The sequence below is a fragment of the Hylaeus volcanicus genome, chromosome 2, assembly GCF_026283585.1.
Source record: "Hylaeus volcanicus isolate JK05 chromosome 2, UHH_iyHylVolc1.0_haploid, whole genome shotgun sequence".
Lineage (NCBI taxonomy): Eukaryota > Metazoa > Arthropoda > Insecta > Hymenoptera > Colletidae > Hylaeus > Hylaeus volcanicus.
In genome coordinates, this window is record NC_071977.1 from 17,775,795 (window position 1) to 17,798,481 (window position 22,687).

Sequence of the window (22,687 nt, forward strand, 5' to 3'; positions counted from 1 at the left end):
GTTATTGAGAAACAAGTGAAATGTTTAGAATGGTCAAATTAGAGTGGACAGCCTGTATAATTAACAAAACTAATTACTCGACTATTCTGGACTCATAGAGTCTCCATGTTCCCATAGAGCTCCCCCGGGGTCGATTTTTCATATTTTGTTGTAGTTTATGGCTTTTTTCGTAGTTGCATATTAGTACCCAGCTTTCTTGATCAGATGCTTTTCAAAAAGTACTGAAAACTTCTGCGTTAATAATATCAGTAACCATAAAAGCAGTTCTTTGTTATTTTTTAAAATGTCAAACGTATGCTTTAGAGTCATCTATCAACTGTACTACAAAAGCATTCGTTTGCGTTTGGCTCCTAAGTAGTATAACTATAGATTAGAGCAAATAAGAAGACACTATTCTCCATAATCAAGTAATAGTGAACAACCATTAAATGCACACCTAATACCTGCAGTATTCTCTTTAAAGGACGATCAATTTTTCAAAACTCTAAACATCTTTAATTATGCATATATCCGAATGGAATTTTAAAAAACAAATTTAAGATCTAAAATAATTAAAAAAGATAATTGATAGAAGTCGGTTCTTTATGCAAACATACCAGAAGCCTGCCTTAACGTTGCCCCAGTCGAGAACATTTTTATTGGAAACGTTTCGACTGTATCAGTTTATGTATACCGCGCTTAATCGCACGACGACCATCGGCGAAAAAGGGTATTGTTCCCTTCGACCAAAGTTTCTCATTAAAAGTCGAATACTTCTCGTGTTGTTTTCTCTTTTTTTTTTTACCGAGAACGGAGTGCTCTCGTTGGAGCGTCTCGCGTACAATCGCGAAGCTTAGCAGCCGCACGTTGCTTGAAATTTTACATGTAACAAAACCGAGAACATTCTGCATCTTTGTGAGGGAGTTCGATACGATCGTCGGGGAATTTTTACATTTGGTTTTAAATCCTTGTGGGGGAAGACCAGTTTCCAACGAAGCGTGGAACGCTGTGTAGCGAATAAAGGAATTGTTCAACGTACGATCAACCGTGAAAAAATGAATGTATAGCATTACCATACAGTAAATGTATAATAGTTGGACAATTTTAAAGAAGAATAAAAAAAGTTGTAAAGGGTGAATATTTCCTTATAGGTTTTCAGGACTAAGTATTTAATTAATTGTAACAATATGGCGACTAATATCAACATTTTGGCTGTATTTGTAAGCCCTTACCAAGAAATTTAATAAATTTAATATTTACTTGGTGGTATATATTTAATATTTACTTTCGTTTTGATGTTATCAATAATACAGTCGTATATTACAGAGTAATCTATAAATGATTTCATTCGACAATTTGCGCTCCTTCCATTCAACAAGAATTATTTAAAAAATTCAATTACATTTTTTTATATTTATGATACTATCTTCTTTATTCATTTCCTTTGAATAACAACTACCTCGCTCATCTAGTGATTATTCTGTAATTATCACAGTATTGACATTAAAAATTATATATATATCATAACACGAAGAATATTATCAACTAATTATGATTTTAAATGTTAATAATAGCCAAAATATAGATAATTTTTTATACACTCTTTCCAACGTTCTTTTAATACAAGAATTAATTAATTTAAGTAAATGGCAGGAATACAAGCGCAATACTTAATTGAATGCTTCGATCTATCTATTTGCTTACCAAGTGTGAATAACCGCAATGTCTGTAAATAAAGTGAATTTATATGCTAGTGATATTTAATGAATATTTAGTATAACATTTACTCATTTACGGTGGATATAAATATGAAAACCATACATTAAACGACCGCAGAAAATACGGATGTATGCAAAGTAAAATAGTAATATTACTCAAACGATTTATGAAATATATCCTGTGCGCGTTTCCATGCATATATTTTCTGTAATTAGGGCATAAAAGAGGGTGTTAAGGGATGATCAACTCTGAGGTAGCTACCACACCTACATTATTAATGCGACATCATTCGTTACGTTTTTTTAGAAATTTTAAAGTCACAATTATATATTGCCAATATGATGAAAAAGCTATTAAAACAGCAGATAAAGTAGTAAATGCACATGGCGAAAACTTGAGAATCGTTGATTTCAAAATCTTCGAAACAAACGTGACATATAAAAATTCAAACATTGTTTTATAGATATCAAGATCATTTGAGATCAATGATCTCTAATTTTTCATCATGTCAACTTCATACTACATCTACTTTATTAATAACTTTCTTTGAAATATTGTTGATGAATAATTGTGAGCTTATAATTTTTACTAATATTTTAAGCGTCGAAACTACCCCAAAATTGGCTTTCTAATTCCAGTATCTACCTCCTCTAACCTATTAATTGTGTTATTATTGTAGTCTACTTACTATACTCAATTCAAAGAAGCAGACAAGGCTTTTCATACACCTACTAATAGAATTTAGAAATTAATGTTAGCCTAGATTAACGCTAAACCTATCACGACCAGTCAAATAACCGTTTTCAACCATCTGTATACAGTTCTTATATACAATATATAAATTATATATAATTATTTCATGCATTATCCAAATTAGTAGCCCGTAAAATATTTTTGCATTCAATTGAAAAAAATATCTTTAAGACTCCAATTATTCATTCAATTACGATAGAAATAGGTGCAAATGAGACATCAATAGATTTAATATTATTATATCCTAAGTAAAATATTCTCATCCGAGTTTTAATACGTTGACTACCAGATTAAAACTCGTGAAAATGTCAATGAAGTTAAAATTTTACCTCGAGACTATTGATAATTGGATTTAATTTTTAAACGTCACCAAATTCACGAATTCTATCCAGATTTATTTTCATTATTGTCTCAGCTTTTGGAATTCATTTTTTTAGTCTCTTAATGAAAAGTCTTGTCACGCATTTCTATGTACAGTGGGTGTAGAAAGTATTCGTACATCGATCAATTCCCCAAAAAACTGTGTAAAATTGTAATTTATTAACTTATTTATTAACTTTTTTATAAACAATGACATTCTACATATTCTCAAACATTTCTAGAATAGATAGATTACAAAAAAAATAGCTATTTATGTAAGTTGCGAAATTAACAAGAAAAAAACAATTAATCGATACAAATATTGAAGCAATAAGTATTCGCACAACTGTATAATTTTTTAAACTTCATTAAAAGGAAAAAGAAATTTACATTAATTTACAAGTATATAATACTTCCTTCGAGGGATTTCCTTTTGATTTTATAATTATTGGAACTCTTCTAAGCGTTAAATTAACTAAATTATTAATTATTCGAAGTGGGATCTTCTTCAATTCCTCTATTAGAGCCATTTTTAAAAGTACTTTCCTGGAAATTTGATGTTTTCTAATTCGTACGGAGCAATAAACTAATGTTTTTAAGTTACAAACACTACTGTAAATGGTTCGTCATAAGAATCGTAAAAATACTGATTGCTTCTATACTTTTTCCCACTTTTCACATTTTTTTGTTAATTTCACAAATTATATTAACTAGTAAATGTTGTTTGGATTATATATATTTTAGAGACTTCTGAGAATATGTAAAATATCATTGATTATAAAAAAGGAATTATAAAAAAGGAAGGAAACCAGCAGTTTATCAAGTAAAGTGTTACCATCCTCCTTTATTTACATACCCTGCGGTTGCTCAAACTTGTTCACCCGAAAGTCGGGTCCCGTTGAAACTACAATTACCAGTGAAAATCAAAACACATGGGTTTCCCTCTTCGAGTCCCGTTACGCGCTACAATAAAGCCAGGGCGTGACAACGAATTGCCCAGCGTTTGTATCGAACTGCCATAATTCTCAAACGATCTGAATCTTCCTGGTGACCGAAATTCCGCACCGGCGGAGATATACGACGCCCGTCAAATTACTCGTTAAACATTGAAAAGAACCACGCGTCGCGGCGCAACGAGAATCGCCGGTGCTTTTGGATAGCGAGGGGGCGTGCGCGGAACCGCGAAAACATTGTACAGATAAATCTGTCGGGGGCGGTAAAGCATTCGGCGGGGGGAATTGCGGCGGGGCATTTGCCAGTCGAAAATGAGCAAACGGCACGGTAGAGGGGGGTGGCGGTGGGAAGGGGGCGAGACGATAGTATTTCCGTGCTCCAAAAACAAAAGCAGTTAATCTCGAATACTCGGTCGTGGATCGCTTAATCCACGTTTCGACGATGTTTGCGCAATGTGGCCGCCACCGCGACGGAATGCCACTTTGGTGCCTGGAATGCGGTGTAACGATCGTAATCACCTAAGATTCAGTTACGGAGGAATGTTTCTCGGGGCGCGGTATGCGCGCGCTCGAGGCCGCGGCGTGGAATTAGAGGAACATAAATACGTGCAAATTCCGATCGATCGCGAAAATTTGCCACGCTGTTCGCCAGCCAACGACCAAACGATCCGCAAGGTCGTCAGGATCAGGTATGGAGAACCTACCCCTCTGAACGTCGCGTGCGACCTTCCGATGGATTTTTCTGGAGGCTTTCTCGATTTTGTAATTTAACACTTGATCCACGGGTCCTTTTTTAGTCGTCTGTACGTTAACACGTTAACTCTTTGAGGCACACAATTTCAGATTAAAATTAAATTCAAGCTGCATAGAAAAACTTGTCAACGTATATTAATTTGTATGCATTTCTGTTTCCTCTCATTTAACATGTATGCATTGGCACGAGAACTCACGATTTGAAATTAAATTTAAACTCAAACTGTATAGAAAAACGGTATCGAGAACTTATCAATATATTTAGATTCGCATACGTATCTGTTTTCGTTTATTAAATATTTGCGTTAGCACGCAGCGTTACCACCTAAATAAATTTTAAATAAATTTTAAATAAAGTATTGAAGCTAACCGAAAGGTGCACTTCAAAGGTTTTTGAATTACCATTACTACATTCAATGCACTATTTTGACATTTTACTACCCTCTATTTTTGTAATTTATGGCAAGGTCTTCTGCGAAAGCTTTAACTAACTTTTTTCTTATATGTTGTAATAGACATTGTATTGGCTATTATCTCTCGACATAGAAAGCAGGAATTTACAGAGTTGCTAGGTAAAAGTTCAAAACTATGTTTGCAAGAAGTTCAATTCATTAATTTTTATATGGTTCGTTCAGCCTCGCTTCTTGTTTATTTATCCTTTGTTTATAGTTCGCGTACTGCGTCAAATTCTCTTTACTAGACAGTAGAGTATAGCATAAACGAAACTTTAAACAATATAGGCTTGGTATTTAACGTGTTAACCACAGGCGATGGATTATTCTGTGCATTAAAATTATTTCACGCTCTTTAAGGCGATTTCTGGAAACTGAATAAATAATATACGCTTCTATGTATACACTATGTTGTATAAAGAAAATTAAAGTTCTAATTTGATTAAAAACTATTGTCATTTTTCTACAGGAGCTTTACATATGGTAAAAGTTGAGCAAAAGTAAAAAGCATCATTTATATCTGATATATATTTAGAGTGCAAATATAGTTTAGTAAAGCATATGAATTTCTCCAAATTGCCTCGCAGATTAAGTGTTAAAATTACATAAGTAATTAACAACTAATAATTAACAAAAAAGAGTATATATACTATACTAATTAAAAAAAAAGTTTAATTAAGCTTCAGAAGTGTTTCATAATTAATTAAGGCAACACATACACCAATAGACGATATTATTAGTAAATTAGATACTTAAATGACATGGTTGTCAAATTATGCAAACAAAAAATGTCTGACTTTCTAGAAGGCATTATAATGAAGAACAACACAATTACTGCTGCGAACATCTCACAAAGATGTTCATGTAAGAATCGTCATTATTTTTCTTCCTCTGTTACACTTTTTCAAGAATCTTGCCCTAATGAGTCTTAATGAGATATAAAAAAAGAAGGGCTCTTCCTTAAATATCTTATTTTTTTTTCTTTTCTTAGAAAACTTACTTTGTGTATAAAATAAAAATCATGATTTTACTACAATCTCTCTTTTTATAATTTGTCAAACACAAAGTATATAATTCATTATATAACGATGTCTATCAGTGCATGTATAGCCATAACGGGCCTTAACCTATTAATTACTCATACAGAAACCCAAAAAATGTATAGAACGATACGTTACATTTTTGTTTAGTTGAGTTCCTTAACAAATTGAAGTAAAACAGTGCTCTGGAAAGATCCAACGCTCCCATTTCTCCAAAACTACATTTTATTACTTAAATTCACGAAAATTTTCAAACGGGATTTCCGAATTCAGAGAAAACACAATCATTGTTCCCCAAACCTGTTCCGAACGAACAAAACAAAACGAATCGCTGATTCCACTCCACAGATAGGCGACATTTTATTCAAATAATAGATAACGATTGAATTTTAACTTCTGCATTGCGCAATATTTCTTTCATATTTTTTTACGAACAACATACAAACAACTGGTATCTTTTATTTATAATATGAAACTTTTATCCGTACGAGAATAAAATATAAACCCAAATAAAAACGTGAGTAAATAAAAACAAAAATAAATAGAGAAAGTTTCGCCCATCTCCGTTCCACATATAAACCTCAATACGGAATTCCAACCGCGCGTTTGATAGCATAATCGCGTCACGCGGCCTCGATCGCTCGCTCGCGCTATACCGTACATCAAACTTCACGGAACGGTTATGGACGTATGACGAGTGAATTATCGAACGATAACATTGACAAACCGACGAGATGTTTTGAGAGTCAACAGCCACGGTGCTGAACGGGGTCCGATAAAGTGCTTCTTATGCGTCCATAAGAATGAACTTTAAATGCTGCACACGCGGAACAAGTAGAAGTGTCATCGAGTTCGATCGAGTCAACATCGGCTGAGGTGATTTAGTCGTCTCGATCGGATTACAATATCTGTCTCGAACATGCCAAACGGTTTTTGCAGCGAAACGTACCCTAAGCCGTCGAAATCGTAGATGGGTAGGATAGACTAGCGAACGGAATCGGTTACACCAATGGATAAGCAGAAAAGCAAGAAAACAAGAAGCGGTATATAGGGTACTCGTTAAATTGTTGCTTCTGTCTCTACCCATCTCCGATTCCCCTGAACTCTCTAACCCTCGATAACACCCGTCTATATTCCCGAAGCCCAAAAACCTATCTAAACACAAAACTTGAGTGTCTAATTATTGTATGTTAGAGCGAAGATATTTGTGTTCTTGTTCTCCCGGCAGTTGGATACACAATGCGCGATATTCGGTACAAATGGAACGCCGGCCTACAGTCGGTCGGCATCTCGAACGAGGTGGAACTACCGCAGTTTCGCGTGCTCGGTCACAGGCAACGACATTCAACCATACACCTATCTACAGGTAGATATCCCCCTCTTATTAGTTCTTCCTTCAGAACTTCGTCCAGAGGCTCGGGCAAACGACGAAATGAACGTGAACTGTCTTTGCTATAACCGACGTTCGCACGCCTGTACACGCCGCCAACGGTTCGGCATGTGTGGGAATATCACATCGTTCTCGAACGATTCGTGCGTTACTTTCGTTTAACGTTTCGTTCTTTTATTCTTTTTCTGTACTTTTTACATTTTCTTTTTTTGTTTGTTTATTAGTTTGCACCAAATATGCACCGTTCACCGTGTAATTGCTATACCACGAACACGTTCGATTATTTCCGATCAAGGGAGAGCTTACCCGATAGGACGAATGCGTCCCCGGGGCTAATTCATCCGATCAAAATCGACCGATCGACTAATTTCGACTTCATCGGCGTATATGTATAAACTACGGAACAAAGGACGAATACGTACTTCCCAAGTCATACGAAATCCATCAGCTTCCCGATTTAGTCCTTTATCACGGTCTGGGGGTCGACGACGTACTATTTCGAAGCGACACTGTTCGTTAATAAACAATCGAAGAATCATTCGAAGTCTATTCCCCGGTTTAACGATTAACGATCGAAAGCGGACGTGAAACGGTCGCGAAAAATAGTACCGAGTCAATCTCCGACGTTACCATCTACAACATCAGAATCAAACCGACACGACGGGCTCTCAGTGAAACGAAAGTCGACCACTACACCTAAAGGAAAATAGTCAAATGAACGAACTGGTATATGTATATACATATATATGTACATTTATATATACATGTATACGTTAAGAAACTCCGTTCGCACGTCCTCTGACGCTCGTTTGATTTTTATCCGCATTCCTGTTTTAAAGGGATGAAACGTTTCTCTCACGATAGAGATGTTACGATTAAGCAAACGAACAGAGAGATAGAGAGAGACAGATAGAATGTAAGACACGAATGGAGGAATGAACATGAAAGGAAAGACAGAGAAAGATAGAAGGAACATGAATGGGAGAGAAAAATGGAGGGAATAATAATAATTAAAAAAAAAGAGAGAGAGAAAGAGCGCGGACTTGTTGGGGTGTTTGACGGGGGTGCGAGGTAAGTGGAGGCCCCCTCGGAGCTGAAACGCGTTTGAGGGCTTCCGCGAAGGTACGTACCAACCGCGGGGGGTCTCTCTATTTTTTCAGTCGGATACACGATGAGGGACATCCGGTACAAGTGGAACGAGGGCCCGGACAGCGTCGGTGTCAGCCACGAGGTCTCGCTCCCTCAGTTCAAGGTCCTTGGTCACCGTCAACGAGCCATGGAGATTAGTCTTACTACCGGTAACGTATGAATAGAACCCCACCCCCACCAACAAACCAAAATAATTCAACCCTCGCTTTTAACGGTATGGGTAAGGTGGAGAGACACGTGAGCGCTATCCGATGTCCGCAGCCGCGATGTCGGTCGTAAGGGACGTTACTACATTCGGTAATCGTCGATCGATCGATCAGTATCTCTCTCTTTCTCGCGATCTCGTCTTCCGTGCGGATACACGAGCCTGGTGGATGTTACCGAGCGGTTTAGGTTCGCTGTTGCTTGCTTTGGGAAACGTTGAATCGTTACTCGGAAACGACGCGAATGTCACGTACGACTTCCGCCATCTTCGCTCCTGCCATCGAGTTCTCTGCGATGTTTCATCGACTACCATCGACTTTCGCGCGATGTTGGATTCCTAATCGTTTCGCTTATACCAAGTTTTGCGATGTGTTAGATTTCGAAGAGTATAACTTCTAATGGTGTGGTTTTATAAAGTACGGCTTGGATGTTCGGATTTACTCGAAGATACAAATTGTTTAAGGTGAATTAAACATTTTATTTTTCTCTCGCTAAATTGCAAGCTAGAATTGAATATTTAATGATATTCTATGGGGTATGCTTGTTTGAGGTGTTGTTTATGATCACAAAATAGTGATCAATTCTCATAGCTTTGCTCTATTCTCCTATCTCTAACATCGATGTGTAGCTTCAAGCCTCCTTGATGGGCTTCAATGACACTATTAATCGCATTCTATTAAATAGTATCAAATTACAGATTACTTACAAATCACAGTTACTTTCTATGCAAGGTTTATATCAGTAAAAACTTTACAGTTGTTCAAACTTAATAAGTCCAGACGTTCGTTTTATTAGGTGTAGAAATTAATTCTATTCCTTTGTATATCATCCAATCATTTATACTTGTAATTATATAAATATTTATGAATATGTAGACCATTACTATTTATGAATATATATATATATATATATTTCAATATTATTCTAATAGATTACAAATGTACTTAAAAATTATTAGATACAGAAATCAATTCTCTGCCATCACATTTAATTATTTATAACTCTAGATTAAACACAAATATTCGTCATTTTGTTACATTAAAGTACCTCTATAGTAATGAATCACACAAATTGCTTCGAAATTTGGTTTCACAATTATATATTCTCTCTTGGAATTTGTAACAAGCAAAAATACAAATTTTTCGATTTTTGAACAATGCAGATTTGTATATTTCAAAACTCGAAATCGCGTCAGAGACATTTGTTAATTTTTTAACTCCTCGAGTCAATAGTTTACCTTGACCAGAATACAACAGATCTACCAAAGATTTAAAAAAAAGAAAAAACAAGGCCAGCCTTGTCTACGTGATTAAAATTTCGGTTACTGTACCTAGTTAGTTTAGGAACAAGATTTAGATTGTCGAATATACCCTCAAAGATACACAGTCGAAACTTTAAGCAAACCATAATATCGGAACGAAACTCAACTCACAGAATATGTGATATTTTCGGAGCAAGACTAGTTTAATGTCAGGACAAGACTAACTGGGATCTCCAGGTTTCAAAACTTACTCCGTCGGTGTGGGAGTGATTATGACTTCTAAGTTTAACGTGGGGAGTTCATTTGCGGATATGGAGTAAACTTTCTCCGATAGTTGAAACGCTATAGTACTTTGCAACGGCAGTCGCGTTTATGCAAAAATGGGAATAATATTTGACCTGATCTGTGTTAGGAACAAACGGCAATAATGGACCGATAATCCAAGAATGTTGGATATTGTATAAACTATGTTAAAGTCCTCGTACGAAGCAATCAGTATGCAAAGTCATAAAGGGTTTCTTTAAGCTCTAATATTTGGGCAAACAACATGATGTTAGGACGAAAACCAAATAGAATTCTTAATTCAAATACTATATTTCCTAAAGACCATACTACTCGAAACATTCAATTAATAAACTTAACAACGTCACATATATTTCTATTTTAATTTGCCATAAAAAAATGAAGAATACTCCCCTCCAACAATTACAGAGATCCTGAATGATCTCGTAACGTGACGTATAAATCATCGCAGTCAAATTGCAGATCAATTGCGAAAATTCCTCAAATCTCGTCCTCGAGACATCCAGACATTCTCATCGTCGTGGCCTTCGGCAAATAATCTCACTTCAAGTTGCGACGTCGTTATTCCTTTCGTCTTATCCTCTTTGATGTTTCACACAGTCAAAGCTAATACCGTTCGTCACTGAGCGACGAGCAATGAGGATTGCGAACAATCCAATTTTCCCCATTCGAATGGGTTCTTCCATCGATCCGTCGCAAGACGAGCTATAAATCGTTGCATGTCTGCCTAAAAAGAACTGGCGAAAGCAACTCGATTTTCTATCAGCGTCGATTTATCGTCACGCTTTTTCCGTCTTGCTGCCGCTGCGGTTTCATCGAACACACGCGATACAGTATGGAGAATGAGTGTCCTTTCTTGAGGAGTACCTGCCGTAAGAGGAGATGTTTCTTGACACACCTCGTCAATGGACAAACTTTGTGTGCATTTCCCTCTCGCAAGGGAATCTCCAAGTCTACTTCATTTTGATTTGGTTGAAATTTTACGTAAGTGTAGTTGTATGTCATATACTCGTTAGTCTCGCGTCAATGTTTCTCAATTATCTGTTACTAAACACCTACTTTAATTTTTAAGAAATTAAGATTGCATGATAATCTCAGAAATAATGTAGGCTAGATTTAGATTAGGCATTAGTAAATATGAAAGGCTCAAAAACAAAAATGAGATTCATGAACATAAAATATTTAGTATAATAGTAACTTACCATGCAAATAATAAGCTACGTGAAATTTCAAGTTTTAATGAGAACCTCGAGGTTGAAGATCTTTGCAAAATTTAATAATATTTGAAAAACAGCATTGAAACCCCTTTCAACCAAATATGAAGTTGGGAACAGCATAATTGAGACTTAAATGTCCATCCATAGTATTACACATTTACTACACATATGCAAAATTTTTATCCAAATGGGTTACATCAGACTCGAAGGTGCCCTTGTGAGAAGAGAACTGTGGAAGTTAAGCGGAACGCGACACTAGCGCCGTTTACATCAACAATTTCTAAACATGTCCTAATCCCATCACTAATATCATTCTCGTCTAGTCGGAGATCTTGCAAAAACGACGTTAATATTCCGACAAATACAACCCAAACCTAACCCAACACAGAAGCTCCGCTTACCCAAGAAAGACTTTCCATTCTCCGTCCTGTAAAATGCGGTTACTTTACACCTTACGAAGTGTCTTTGTACCAAAACATGAAAAAGATTAATCCATCTTTTTCACTATACATAAAACAATACCCAATCCATATCAGAATTGGTACATAGATACCCCATAAAGTGTAAAGCAACTCCATTTTACAGTATTTTATTGCTGCTTACACGTACAATCATGCGACATTAATTCAATTCCCGTTACAAGGGAAAGTCCCTAGCGTTGGTTTCCTCGTATGAGTCCTTTGCTTCTCCATCGCTCTTCACGGAACGCTCGGAGTCGTCCAACGCTGATGACTTTTCCCCGAAGCGTGGAGGAAATTAATACGTACGAGCACACGACGTGCAACACGGATCCATTAACGGCACGAACTTTGCTTAACATCTCGCCAGCCCTCGTGGGTCGCGTACACTCGCCTCGTGCAACGAAAAGGAGCGTTGAAAGAGGGAAAGAGAGAGACGGAGTGTGGAAGAAGGTGGAGAGTCGCTCGTAAGCTACGAGTCCGCTTTTCCCGGCCTGGAGTAGTCGATGACGGTGATAGAGACGACGAAAAAGGGATATGTGAAATGGAACCGTCTGAGAAAGAGAGAGATATACAGGAGGGAACCCGAGAAAAAAAAATAATAACATAGAAAGGGGCAGAGAGAAAGAGAGACATTAAAAAGAGACATTTCATGGCGCCTCTCCGTCCCCCTATCCTAACTGTCGATCTTTTAATCGTAGGCAATTATTCGCGGCTGGCCTGCGAGATCCAGTTCGTACGGTCGATGGGCTACTACCTGATTCAAATCTACATTCCCTCGGGCTTGATCGTCATAATCTCATGGGTGAGCTTTTGGCTGAACCGAAACGCGACCCCCGCTCGGGTGGCCCTCGGAGTAACCACTGTGCTCACCATGACCACTCTAATGTCCTCGACGAACGCGGCGTTACCAAAAATCTCCTACGTGAAGTCCATCGACGTCTATCTGGGAACCTGTTTCGTCATGGTGTTCGCCTCGTTGCTCGGTGAGTACCGTTGCGTACTCGTCCACGAGTAGTGATGGGTGTTCGAATCACTGTCACGAAAAGATTCGTTATACGACAAGACCATGAAGTCTCGAATCGCTTCGAATATTATTCGAAAAGGTGATTGTTTACGACTGCGGCGACCTCTCCAACTTCAACGATTTTGGGGGAACACGTTCCCGAGTGTTCTGGTGTACGAGAAATCGCTAAAACGCTGTGAAGCATGGGCTATAGCACGAATTCTGGCATTTGTGAGTGTCACGAAGGGAAAAATAACAAGCAGTTGCGATAGAATTGCTTGTCCGTTGTAGTTGCTTTTCAAAGTAACCTAAACAAATCCTGCAGTGCCTTCTAAGCTATCGCAGACCGATCCGTCCCATTACTTTTCGTTCTGGAACCTTCTATTATCCCCTAAACTATTTTAAATTAAACCAGATCATTACTTCTCGCTGTGTGATGCTCTAGGCTGTTCCGATTCTGTTTTCAAGGCAAAGGTTCCTAGACCAAAAAGTAATTGTCCTAATTGGTCTGGGATAAATTACGAGACCAGTAATTAATCAAGGCAGATCCCATTTATTCAATCTCCACAGACGTGAACAGGGCAATCATGCACACATTCCATTCGCGCCTGTGGAGATTCGCCCTCAAACGAAGGGGACGCGTACTTGGCTTCAGGGGCGAACTCTCCGCGTGCAACGCTTTGTGCTTTGGTTCTAATTCAAGTGCTTCTAGCAACAGGCAACTTGATGCTTGCATGAGTCGCAACCTGACACGCGCGAAGGCGTGAATTTGTGCTATAATTCAGATATGAGCAACTAGGCAACCAACTGCTCGCGAGCAGTCTATATGGTTGCTGATGTGCATTTGACGTCACAGATGAGTGAGGATCACGCACACATGCTGAGATTGTAAAAGTATTGAGCTTACGATGTTGCAAGCATCCCGACTCTCATGCTTGCTATAACTTGAGATATCTAAATTACTCCTACTAATTAGATACGGAAAATTAAGATTGAATAACGAGTATGTTCGTACAGCAGAACACTTCGGAATGTACTCCTAACATACTTCAAAGCTGTTGAAATCGTTGATGTCGCCACTTTTCTAAACAATTACCTCCGAAATTAGTTCTTGAGAATCTTGAAAATTCTTCTGGGTCTCGAAGGTCTCGTTGAGTCTTGAATGTTTTGGTCTAGAACTGCACGTAGCCTATTCCCAATTACTAAACGTTATTCCTAGTCGTTAGGATAAATACTCCCATAAGTTATACTTCTAAGCATTACTCAAATAGACTAAATGATAAACAGAGACTACTACTACTACTACTATTGTTTGAAGAAAGAAACGTTTCTACCATTGGTTTAGGTCTTCGTATACACAATAGGCAAGGAAGGAGTCGAAATTAAAGAAAATACAACTTAGGTACAAACCATCAGGTTGAAATTGAAAAATATTTTTAAAGAATTCCTGTACACTAAAGTTCCAACAATTGTGTACATATCAGTCAGGATTAACTTAGCCACCTCAGGCTTAGTTAAACTTGTAAGAATAATAATAAAAAAGACATAAAAAATGATTGATATGTATACAGTTACCACAACTTTAACGTACAGGAGTTTTCCTTAAATATTTTTTTATTTTTAACCATACCCATAGCTTATATGTAGATTAATGTTCAACGTTCTTTGTCATTTAGCGTAAAATCTCCTTATTTAAATCAAACTTTTGTATAAATAATCTAGACTGTGATTTTGTACGCTCAAAAAAGTCTTGCATATATTATTTCAATTATATTTGTTCTTCCTTTATATTAATATGTTACACCAGGAATATTGTTTCAGAAGTTTTGTAATGATGTATGAATTCATTAATTAAAGAGAGTTTTTAAGAGATTTCTTGACGAAATTGCTATTCTCACATATTAATAAGGAAGGAATAGTTCTCTCTTCTGAGCAATCATAATTTTCTCCAGTTAGGATATTTCATTTCAATTGACTTATTTCAAGTCTATTACTTCGCTTAAAATGAACAGAAACTGATATGGAAGTGCGACATTTGTCCATATTCTGGTGATTTTGCCATAGTCTGTTATTGTACAATTTAATCGTTACGATACTTCAACTACTTTCAATACATGTGTGCAATTATCTCTGTGAGAATTAATAATTTTGACAATCATAACTTTAAATACAATAACTCCCAAAATAAAATATCGAAATGTACTGATCACTAATGGTTCATTATTCAATGTATTACATATTCAACTTATGTAACAATTAATTTTCCTTATGGCATAACATCACTACAATATCGACAATGGTCACAGGGGAAGCTGTCAAAATAAAATACCAAAATATGTTTTTGCTAATAATTCATTATTCAATGTATTTAAATATTTGATGTTTTCAATTTGTGCAATAATTAAATTTCCCATTAACATAACAATTGACAAATGTCACAGGCCAACGTCGATTTATTCAAATAAACTGTAGCTAATACCTCTGAAGAGGTTAAACGTTTTCAACATGTTAGTACCGCGCTCTTTCATCACATCCAATCAAAGCCAATCTAGATCTGTGCAAAGACGCCCCGTTAGGTGCAAAGTAACCCTATTTTACGGTACTGCTACGAAAAGACGCTCAAGACTTCGAAGACGCTTCAGAATGATCAAACTAGTTAAAAATGTTCAAGACCACGTCAAGATTCTCACGATCTTTCGGTTTCAAGTAAGATTCGAAGCGATCCGTGACTGACGTCGCAATTTCGAAACGATTCTGAACTAACATCACGAATTGAAAACGATTCGAAACTGACGTCACAGATTCGAAACGGTTCGATCGGTCTCGAGCCCAGCACTATCCACGCTTGTCACCTGCGTACGTTCTTCCTGATGTTCCGTTCCTCAACAAACGAACCTGTGATCCTCGTTAAGAGGGAACGAATTCGTTCTGCGGCACAGAAACGCGTGACGTTGGTCCTTGCAACGTCGCACGATCTGTCTGTTCTGTCTCTCATTATCTGCGTGGATTCTCTGTCCCTCGTAGAATACGCCACGGTGGGTTACATGGCAAAGAGGATTCAAATGAGGAAGAACCGCTTCCAAAAAATAGCAGAAAGTATGAAGGCGGCGAGAGAGAATCCAGGACCGCCTGGAGTGCCCGGCGATCACGGAGACCACGCGCCTAAGCAAACTGTGAGTAACATCGGCCAAGCTGTCACGTCCCTTTTTGTCTTTCTTTCCAATTAGAACCTTTCTGTTGCCGTCGACATCGTCACACGTTCCGCCTTTAGCTCTATGTAGGTCGATGAAATTTAGAATGTTTCTCGACGCAGTAACGCCACCTTAGCTGATAAGTCGATCGTGTTTATTTTTGCTGGTCATCGATCGAGCTTTTTATTAACGAACTAATCTGATAAGTGAGCGAACTTTGATATTCGTTGGGAAAGAAACATTTATATGATAACGATACGAGGTGTATAATTGAAATGTATCATTTAAAGACTATTCGAAATCTGTTCTCTATGTGCATTTATAACACTTCAAAATTTCTATATTTGTGCAGTTTCCACTACAAGTTTTCCCTGACTCTGTATCACCAAGCTAAACAGAAGCAGATGCAAAAATGTCGTTCGATAATAATCGAAATATGTTAATAATAAGTCAGAATTTCTTTAGAGGAATGCTTTCACCTCTAGCAATGGTGTTTCAGACTAATAAAAGACTGCAGTGTGATTAGGTTCTCACGTACTTTACTTCTACATAACCTCAGTTTACACTCAACAAGGAGCTTTTAAGTGAAAAATAAGACAACAATTTCAGTCTTAATTACAAGTTTTATACTGATGCTTCAATCCTTGGGTTGGTGTCACGCACAAAATACTGCAAAAGTAGAACAAGGAATTCTAAATTTGTAAGAAGAGAAAAACATTTAGAGTAGAAAATTTATTTGAATACTAAACATTAAAACATTATAGCACGTATTATATATTCAAAGTTCATCTTCATTTTCACGTGTACATAGTTTGGGATACTTCATGATTTTGTTATTTCTAATTTAATTAAAACATCTATCAAAATTGTCCCCCATTACTTACAAACCTAACTATGTTCTACTTTTACAGTACTTTAAGAATACCCCCAAACTAAAGATACTAAACAACAAAATAAAGATTATAATTAAAACTGCAATAGTCATCTTCAGATTTTTTGGAATATATCAATTATCGAATCCATATTACAGAAAACTGAACGACAGAATTTAACAAGTCACATAGAAACGCGAATATCAAAATTTCGAAGCAAATACACGCTGAGTATTTCGAACGGTCTACATTCTTTTCCAACGAGTACCAAAATTGGCCATTTTCCGCCATCGTCCATCGCCATTTCTTTACTCACTCTCCCGTCTCATCGTTCGACGCTTCTTTCGCCACGAAGTCGGTCGAGATCTCGTGTGTCGGAGACACGGTTCGATCTGACGTCGAATAAAAAAAAGAAGAAAGAAAGAAAGAGAAAGAGAGTGAGAGAAAAATGTTTTTTTTTTCGTCGCTCGAAAAACGAACGAGCCGCGAAAGGTCAAAAGCTAAAAGGTTCTGTGAAATGAATTCCCATTCGGTCGCGTTGCGCTGGACGGCGCGCTTCGTGCACGGGTACGCGATGCACTATAAATTTTCTTTTAATCTCAGTGATTGTGAAACGGGGACAAAAAATATTAAAGGGGCGAGAAAACGTCGGAGACAGAAGGATGGCTGGAAAGGAGACGGTAATAGCAGACGGACGTCGCGCGTTGAAATGTCGCCGGGGTGTACTCGTTTTAATTAATTTCGAACGAATTAATTACTCGTTCTTTGACACGGTTGAACACAGGATGAGACACGTATAAGCCGAATTTTTCGACGTCACGAGTCATTTCATCTGCCTGTTTTTATGACCGCGGGGAAAAACAGCGGCGTTAATGAAAATGACGCGTGGAAGAAAGGCGATGTCGTTGGGATTCTCTATTTTCCGCCTTCAAACGCGTTTAACCGGAAGCACGAAGCGCGCATTAACGCGACAAGTACCTCATACGCCGCGTGTAAATCCAATTACACCTCTGAAACACGAATCGAATAAAACTGAATGCTTTAAAACGAAAAAACAGCAAAAATCTACCTACGGTCAGGTGAGTTTTTCGATGTTTGACTTTAACACGTTGACTGTCATCCACGAATCTCATCGCCACTTTGACAGTCCCTTTATTTCCTCTATCCAGAGGGATTATACAGTTTAACAGGTTTCAGATTGAATTAAAATATCCCACAGATAGAGTGTTGGAAAATATTAGCCACGAATTTGATTATTGGCTAATGCTTGTATTAGGGCACAGCATATTATTTACAACGTATAGTTTCGACTATTTAGTTTAAATAATGTAATTGCCTATCAAAAACAAAACTTTGCTCATAGTCTACAGTTTTATCTATCATTGTTAGTTTTTGAAAAATTTAGTTAAATAGTTATCTCATTCATAATGTTAAGGATAATTACTATTTTCGTGAATATAAATATCTGTCGAAATCAAGAATTTTGTTCACTTCATATAATATCCTCAACTTCTTAAAGTCAGTCGTACTCAATGGGTTTCAAGAATTGCAATCAAGTCTTAATATATAATTGACAAAAAAAAATGGAAATGAATACATAATACATATATTTGTATTTACCAAAATTTCTCATATGTGAAAATATATTAATTGACAAAACATTTATGTGAATAGCGTGACAGTCAACGTGTTAAGCCTTAGACGACAACGTACAGTCCATCAGAGTCTACAGCCCCATTATTTCGTCCATAACTAGTTTAATTAACCACTATTCTTGTCTTTTAACCTCTGTAATACTATGTCGTGGTTACACATTTCTATGTTGTTTTCAATTGACTACAATGAAATCTCGTCTATTGGTCTATTCAAGAAAACAATAAGGTGCCACATTTATTTGATTATTTAAGACTAAAATAATTTAGTCCCGAGTCCGGTTAGAAATTCTACGTTGGCGCTTCGCTTAATTTATCACAACATACGCCGACTCGTACGAGCAAAATTATAAATTATCAATACACTTTTAGAGAATAAATTAGGTGAATATTTCTAACTAAGCCGTGAAACATATACAAATTGGCATACTTCTAACTATCACAAACTATTACATCCCTCAAATATACATAATATAAACAATACTGATTAATCCACAATCTATTCAAAAAGTCACAAAAATTAATATTTGCAAAAAATAATTTCAGTATGTAATCTTTCATAAATTCAATTGCATATTTTACGTAGCAAAAATCCTGTGGTCGTTTAGGGCCTAAAGTAATAATTGCACTACTGTACGGGAAAATAAAAGAAAAGAAACGACTAGTAGAAGACACGTTTGTCCATCCTCGATGTCGCATGTCAATCTACAAAAGTAAGGGGTTCTCCTCGAAGAAGGACACCCCACGCCGAACTGCCGTGTCTCTTGTAAGTGGTCCCGTGTTGTCCAGGAGGTGCGGTTCAAGGTACACGACCCGAAGGCACACAGCAAAGGTGGAACACTCGAAAACACCATAAACGGGCGAGCTGACGAGGAAGCAGCGCCCGCGCCACAACACCTCATTCATCCTGGCAAGGATATCAGCAAACTTTACGGTACGACTTTATACCATTCCTTCTTCGTAAAGTACCGAGAATGAGTCTCATTCCTCTTAAAGGTCCATAGAATTACGCAATTCCTTACTTGATGGTAAAAGGCAGCGTTTCTCAAATTGTGCACCACCATTGTGTTAAAATTGTTGGGCATGATGAAAGATCATTTCGTTTTTCAACAGATATACGAACTGGCACCAAACAGCAAAAAATATTTTCAAGAATAAATTTTTAATCGGGACTAACAAAAATAAAATAAAAACTTAAAGCAGTTTACTATTTCACACTATAGACACAATTGATTAAATTTTTATGAAAGTTTGACACAATCTTAATTCAATATTCAATAAATGTTTTATGGTTAATTATTTCCAGGTTTTATAATTTTACTTGTACAAAACAATTCATTCAAAATATCACGTATATCCATGGTTAAAGTTAGGTGTAAATATTGCTTGGATTTTCTAAGATGTAGAAAGTTGTCTAAATTATTTTAAACAAAGTGTAGTGTTGCTACAATTACCTTTAATTTTTCAGCCATCCAGATTTTCTTATTCAAACATATTATATTATTGTTATTGTTATCTATTTTACCGTTAATTGTATTGAATGTATTTAAAAAATGATTCAATAATTCATCAGAGATAAATGCGTAAATCAATTTTACTAAAACAATAAGCAAGTTTCTGCTTAACCAGTAGAAGTAACTCAACTCGGTGAAAATAAAAATGAAACGAATAATAAAGCAATTCCACTTCATGGATACAATACCACGTAATCGACGATAATCCTTTGTTTTCACACTAGATGCAATGAACAGAAATGGAGTCACTTGCATTATTGAAGCAGAAAATCGCTTTTTGCTCTGACTGGTTCGCCACTTTATATTGCGTAAACATTTAAAAATCGTTTTGACAAGTGACATTCAATAAAAATATGATAAATGTTTCGATATTAAAATTTTGTATTAACGAAAGATGGGAGGATTGATGTATTGTTATCGCTATATTTCAACGAACTCTATTCCACATAAGACATTTATTACGGATCTGTTAGTCACTGTTAGAACCTAAATGTGGTGTATTAACTTAACTACTAAGTATAAATATTTGATCTCGTGAATTTCTCTTTTAAGTTATAAACATATTTGACGAAGGAAAGTTTTAATGCTGAACAACAAAGGAGTTATGTATTTAATTGACGTGTGGATTCGTCTTTGTATAACGAGAAATATTTAGAATAAATTATAGAGGAAGAGTGATCAGTTGATACAAACAGTGGATATCAAATTAATCAGTCAGCATTATTGATAATGTAGTTTATATCATGCAGGGTTCCTTATCTAATACGAACATACATCTCCACTTTTTTGAAGATATGAAAAAAATATGAAGGAAAAATATTTTTCGGTTAAAACGGATAAATAATCATTTCAGAACCATATCAAACAAAATATATACTGTTCCCAAGTTAATAAACTTAGCATTCGTATTTAAAGTAAAGTATATCACACTAAGTGCTCTGAACAATCGTTTCATCTGAATATTTTCAGTTTTTATTTCATGTTCTCGTTTTAAACTAAAATAGTTTATCACAGTGAATACTAAATATGTGAATATACGACTGTAGGATCAAGAAGGAAAGATAAATAGAAAGTAACAATAATTAGGCACATTCCTGGAAATCCCTTTTATTATCTCAATACTAAAAAAGAAAAGTAAACGATGGAGATGCATTGTACGAAAAATTACAAATGATTAGGCATGTTTTTGGACTTCCAATTAATAAACAGAATATCAAAAAAAAAAAGAATTAAGTAATAGGGGTGTGTTGAAAGAAAAAATGACAAATTGAATCTTGTTAAATTGGCCCTTAACGCGTGAATGAAATGTAACTCACTTTCCACGAAAACAGGATAATGCATAGATTCTCCTCTTTTGCCAGGTATTACGCCGTCGGATATCGACAAATACTCCCGCATCGTGTTCCCGGTATGTTTCGTCTGTTTCAACCTAATGTATTGGATCATATACCTGCACATCAGCGACGTCGTGGCGGACGATTTGGTGGTTCTCGAGGAAGGGAAATAAACGAATGAACGCGACGCTCGCGTGCGCACACGGCAAAAAAGGACGTGCGGTGAAAGACAGAAACGAAAGTATAAAAACTGAGGGTGGGACAGACGGGTGAAACCTGTTTCGCAAGAGGAGCTATCGAAACGAAAATGAAACAAAAAAAAGAAAAAACCAAGGGAAAAACCAAAATAACGCTGTGATTACTTCGAGACGGGGGCAAGTAGAAGGAACTGTATAAATTAAATTGACCTGGCCGCTGGGGATCGACGATTAATGAAAATGGAAATATAAGAATACGAAAAAGAGACGTGAAGGGAGACTGGGAGAGCCAAATGGAAGTTAATAGCTCTCCGCTGATTTAAACGAGAATATAATTTCAATTCGAGTTAATACAAAGAAATAAAAGAAAAAAACGGAATAGTGTCAAATCAAAAAAAAAAAATAAATAAAACGTCGTCGTGGACTCGAACGAACCGCGTCGTGCTTCGAGCAAGAGATAGAGACAGTCGCCAGCCAGACCAGTCGGCCGACTAAAACGCGCTGTGACTACTTCGTGACATTCCGCAAATCCCATCGATCATAGTCTCCCTTTGCCAAGTGATCTTCGATTTCCGTGACCCATCTTGCTAAACTGTCCCCCGTAAGAAGGGTTCAATTCACGCGAGGACGAATGTGGCGGGAACACGGTAAACACGCCCCACGGAAAAAAAAATAACAAAACTATAAGAATCCTAAACTAAACGGCGTATCCACGAGCGTGCATACTTTAAACATTGCCAGTCTAGGTACGTAGCTCTTTAAGAAGAAAGAGAACAAAGAAAAATACCTTCGATATAAACACTTGTCAATTTAGCTACCATTATATACATACATATATACATATATATAAGTACATATATAGATATATAGATAACTATAGGTATATGTACATGTATATATACATATATATATATACATGTATATATACAT

The 22,687-nt window shown here is 36.5% G+C and overlaps 1 protein-coding gene across 13 annotated transcripts in view; it reads left to right on the plus strand.

The window, feature by feature from the left end:
* LOC128872655 (gamma-aminobutyric acid receptor subunit beta) overlaps positions 1-22,687 on the plus strand; it is a 243,544-nt gene that overhangs the window by 214,686 nt on the left and 6,171 nt on the right. For 4 of the 13 annotated variants that reach the window (XM_054115561.1, XM_054115563.1, XM_054115562.1 and 1 more), the window contains 6 exons: positions 7,238-7,375; positions 8,560-8,697; positions 12,693-12,977; positions 16,022-16,170; positions 19,484-19,646; positions 21,588-22,503. In XM_054115561.1, coding sequence (XP_053971536.1) covers positions 7,238-7,375; positions 8,560-8,697; positions 12,693-12,977; positions 16,022-16,170; positions 19,484-19,646; positions 21,588-21,733 — 1,019 coding nt within the window. In that variant the 3' untranslated portion in view covers positions 21,734-22,503. The remainder of the gene's footprint in view (positions 1-7,237; positions 7,376-8,559; positions 8,698-12,692; positions 12,978-16,021; positions 16,171-19,483; positions 19,647-21,587; positions 22,504-22,687) is intronic. The other 9 variants (XM_054115564.1, XM_054115574.1, XM_054115567.1 and 6 more) reach the window with 5 other exon arrangements.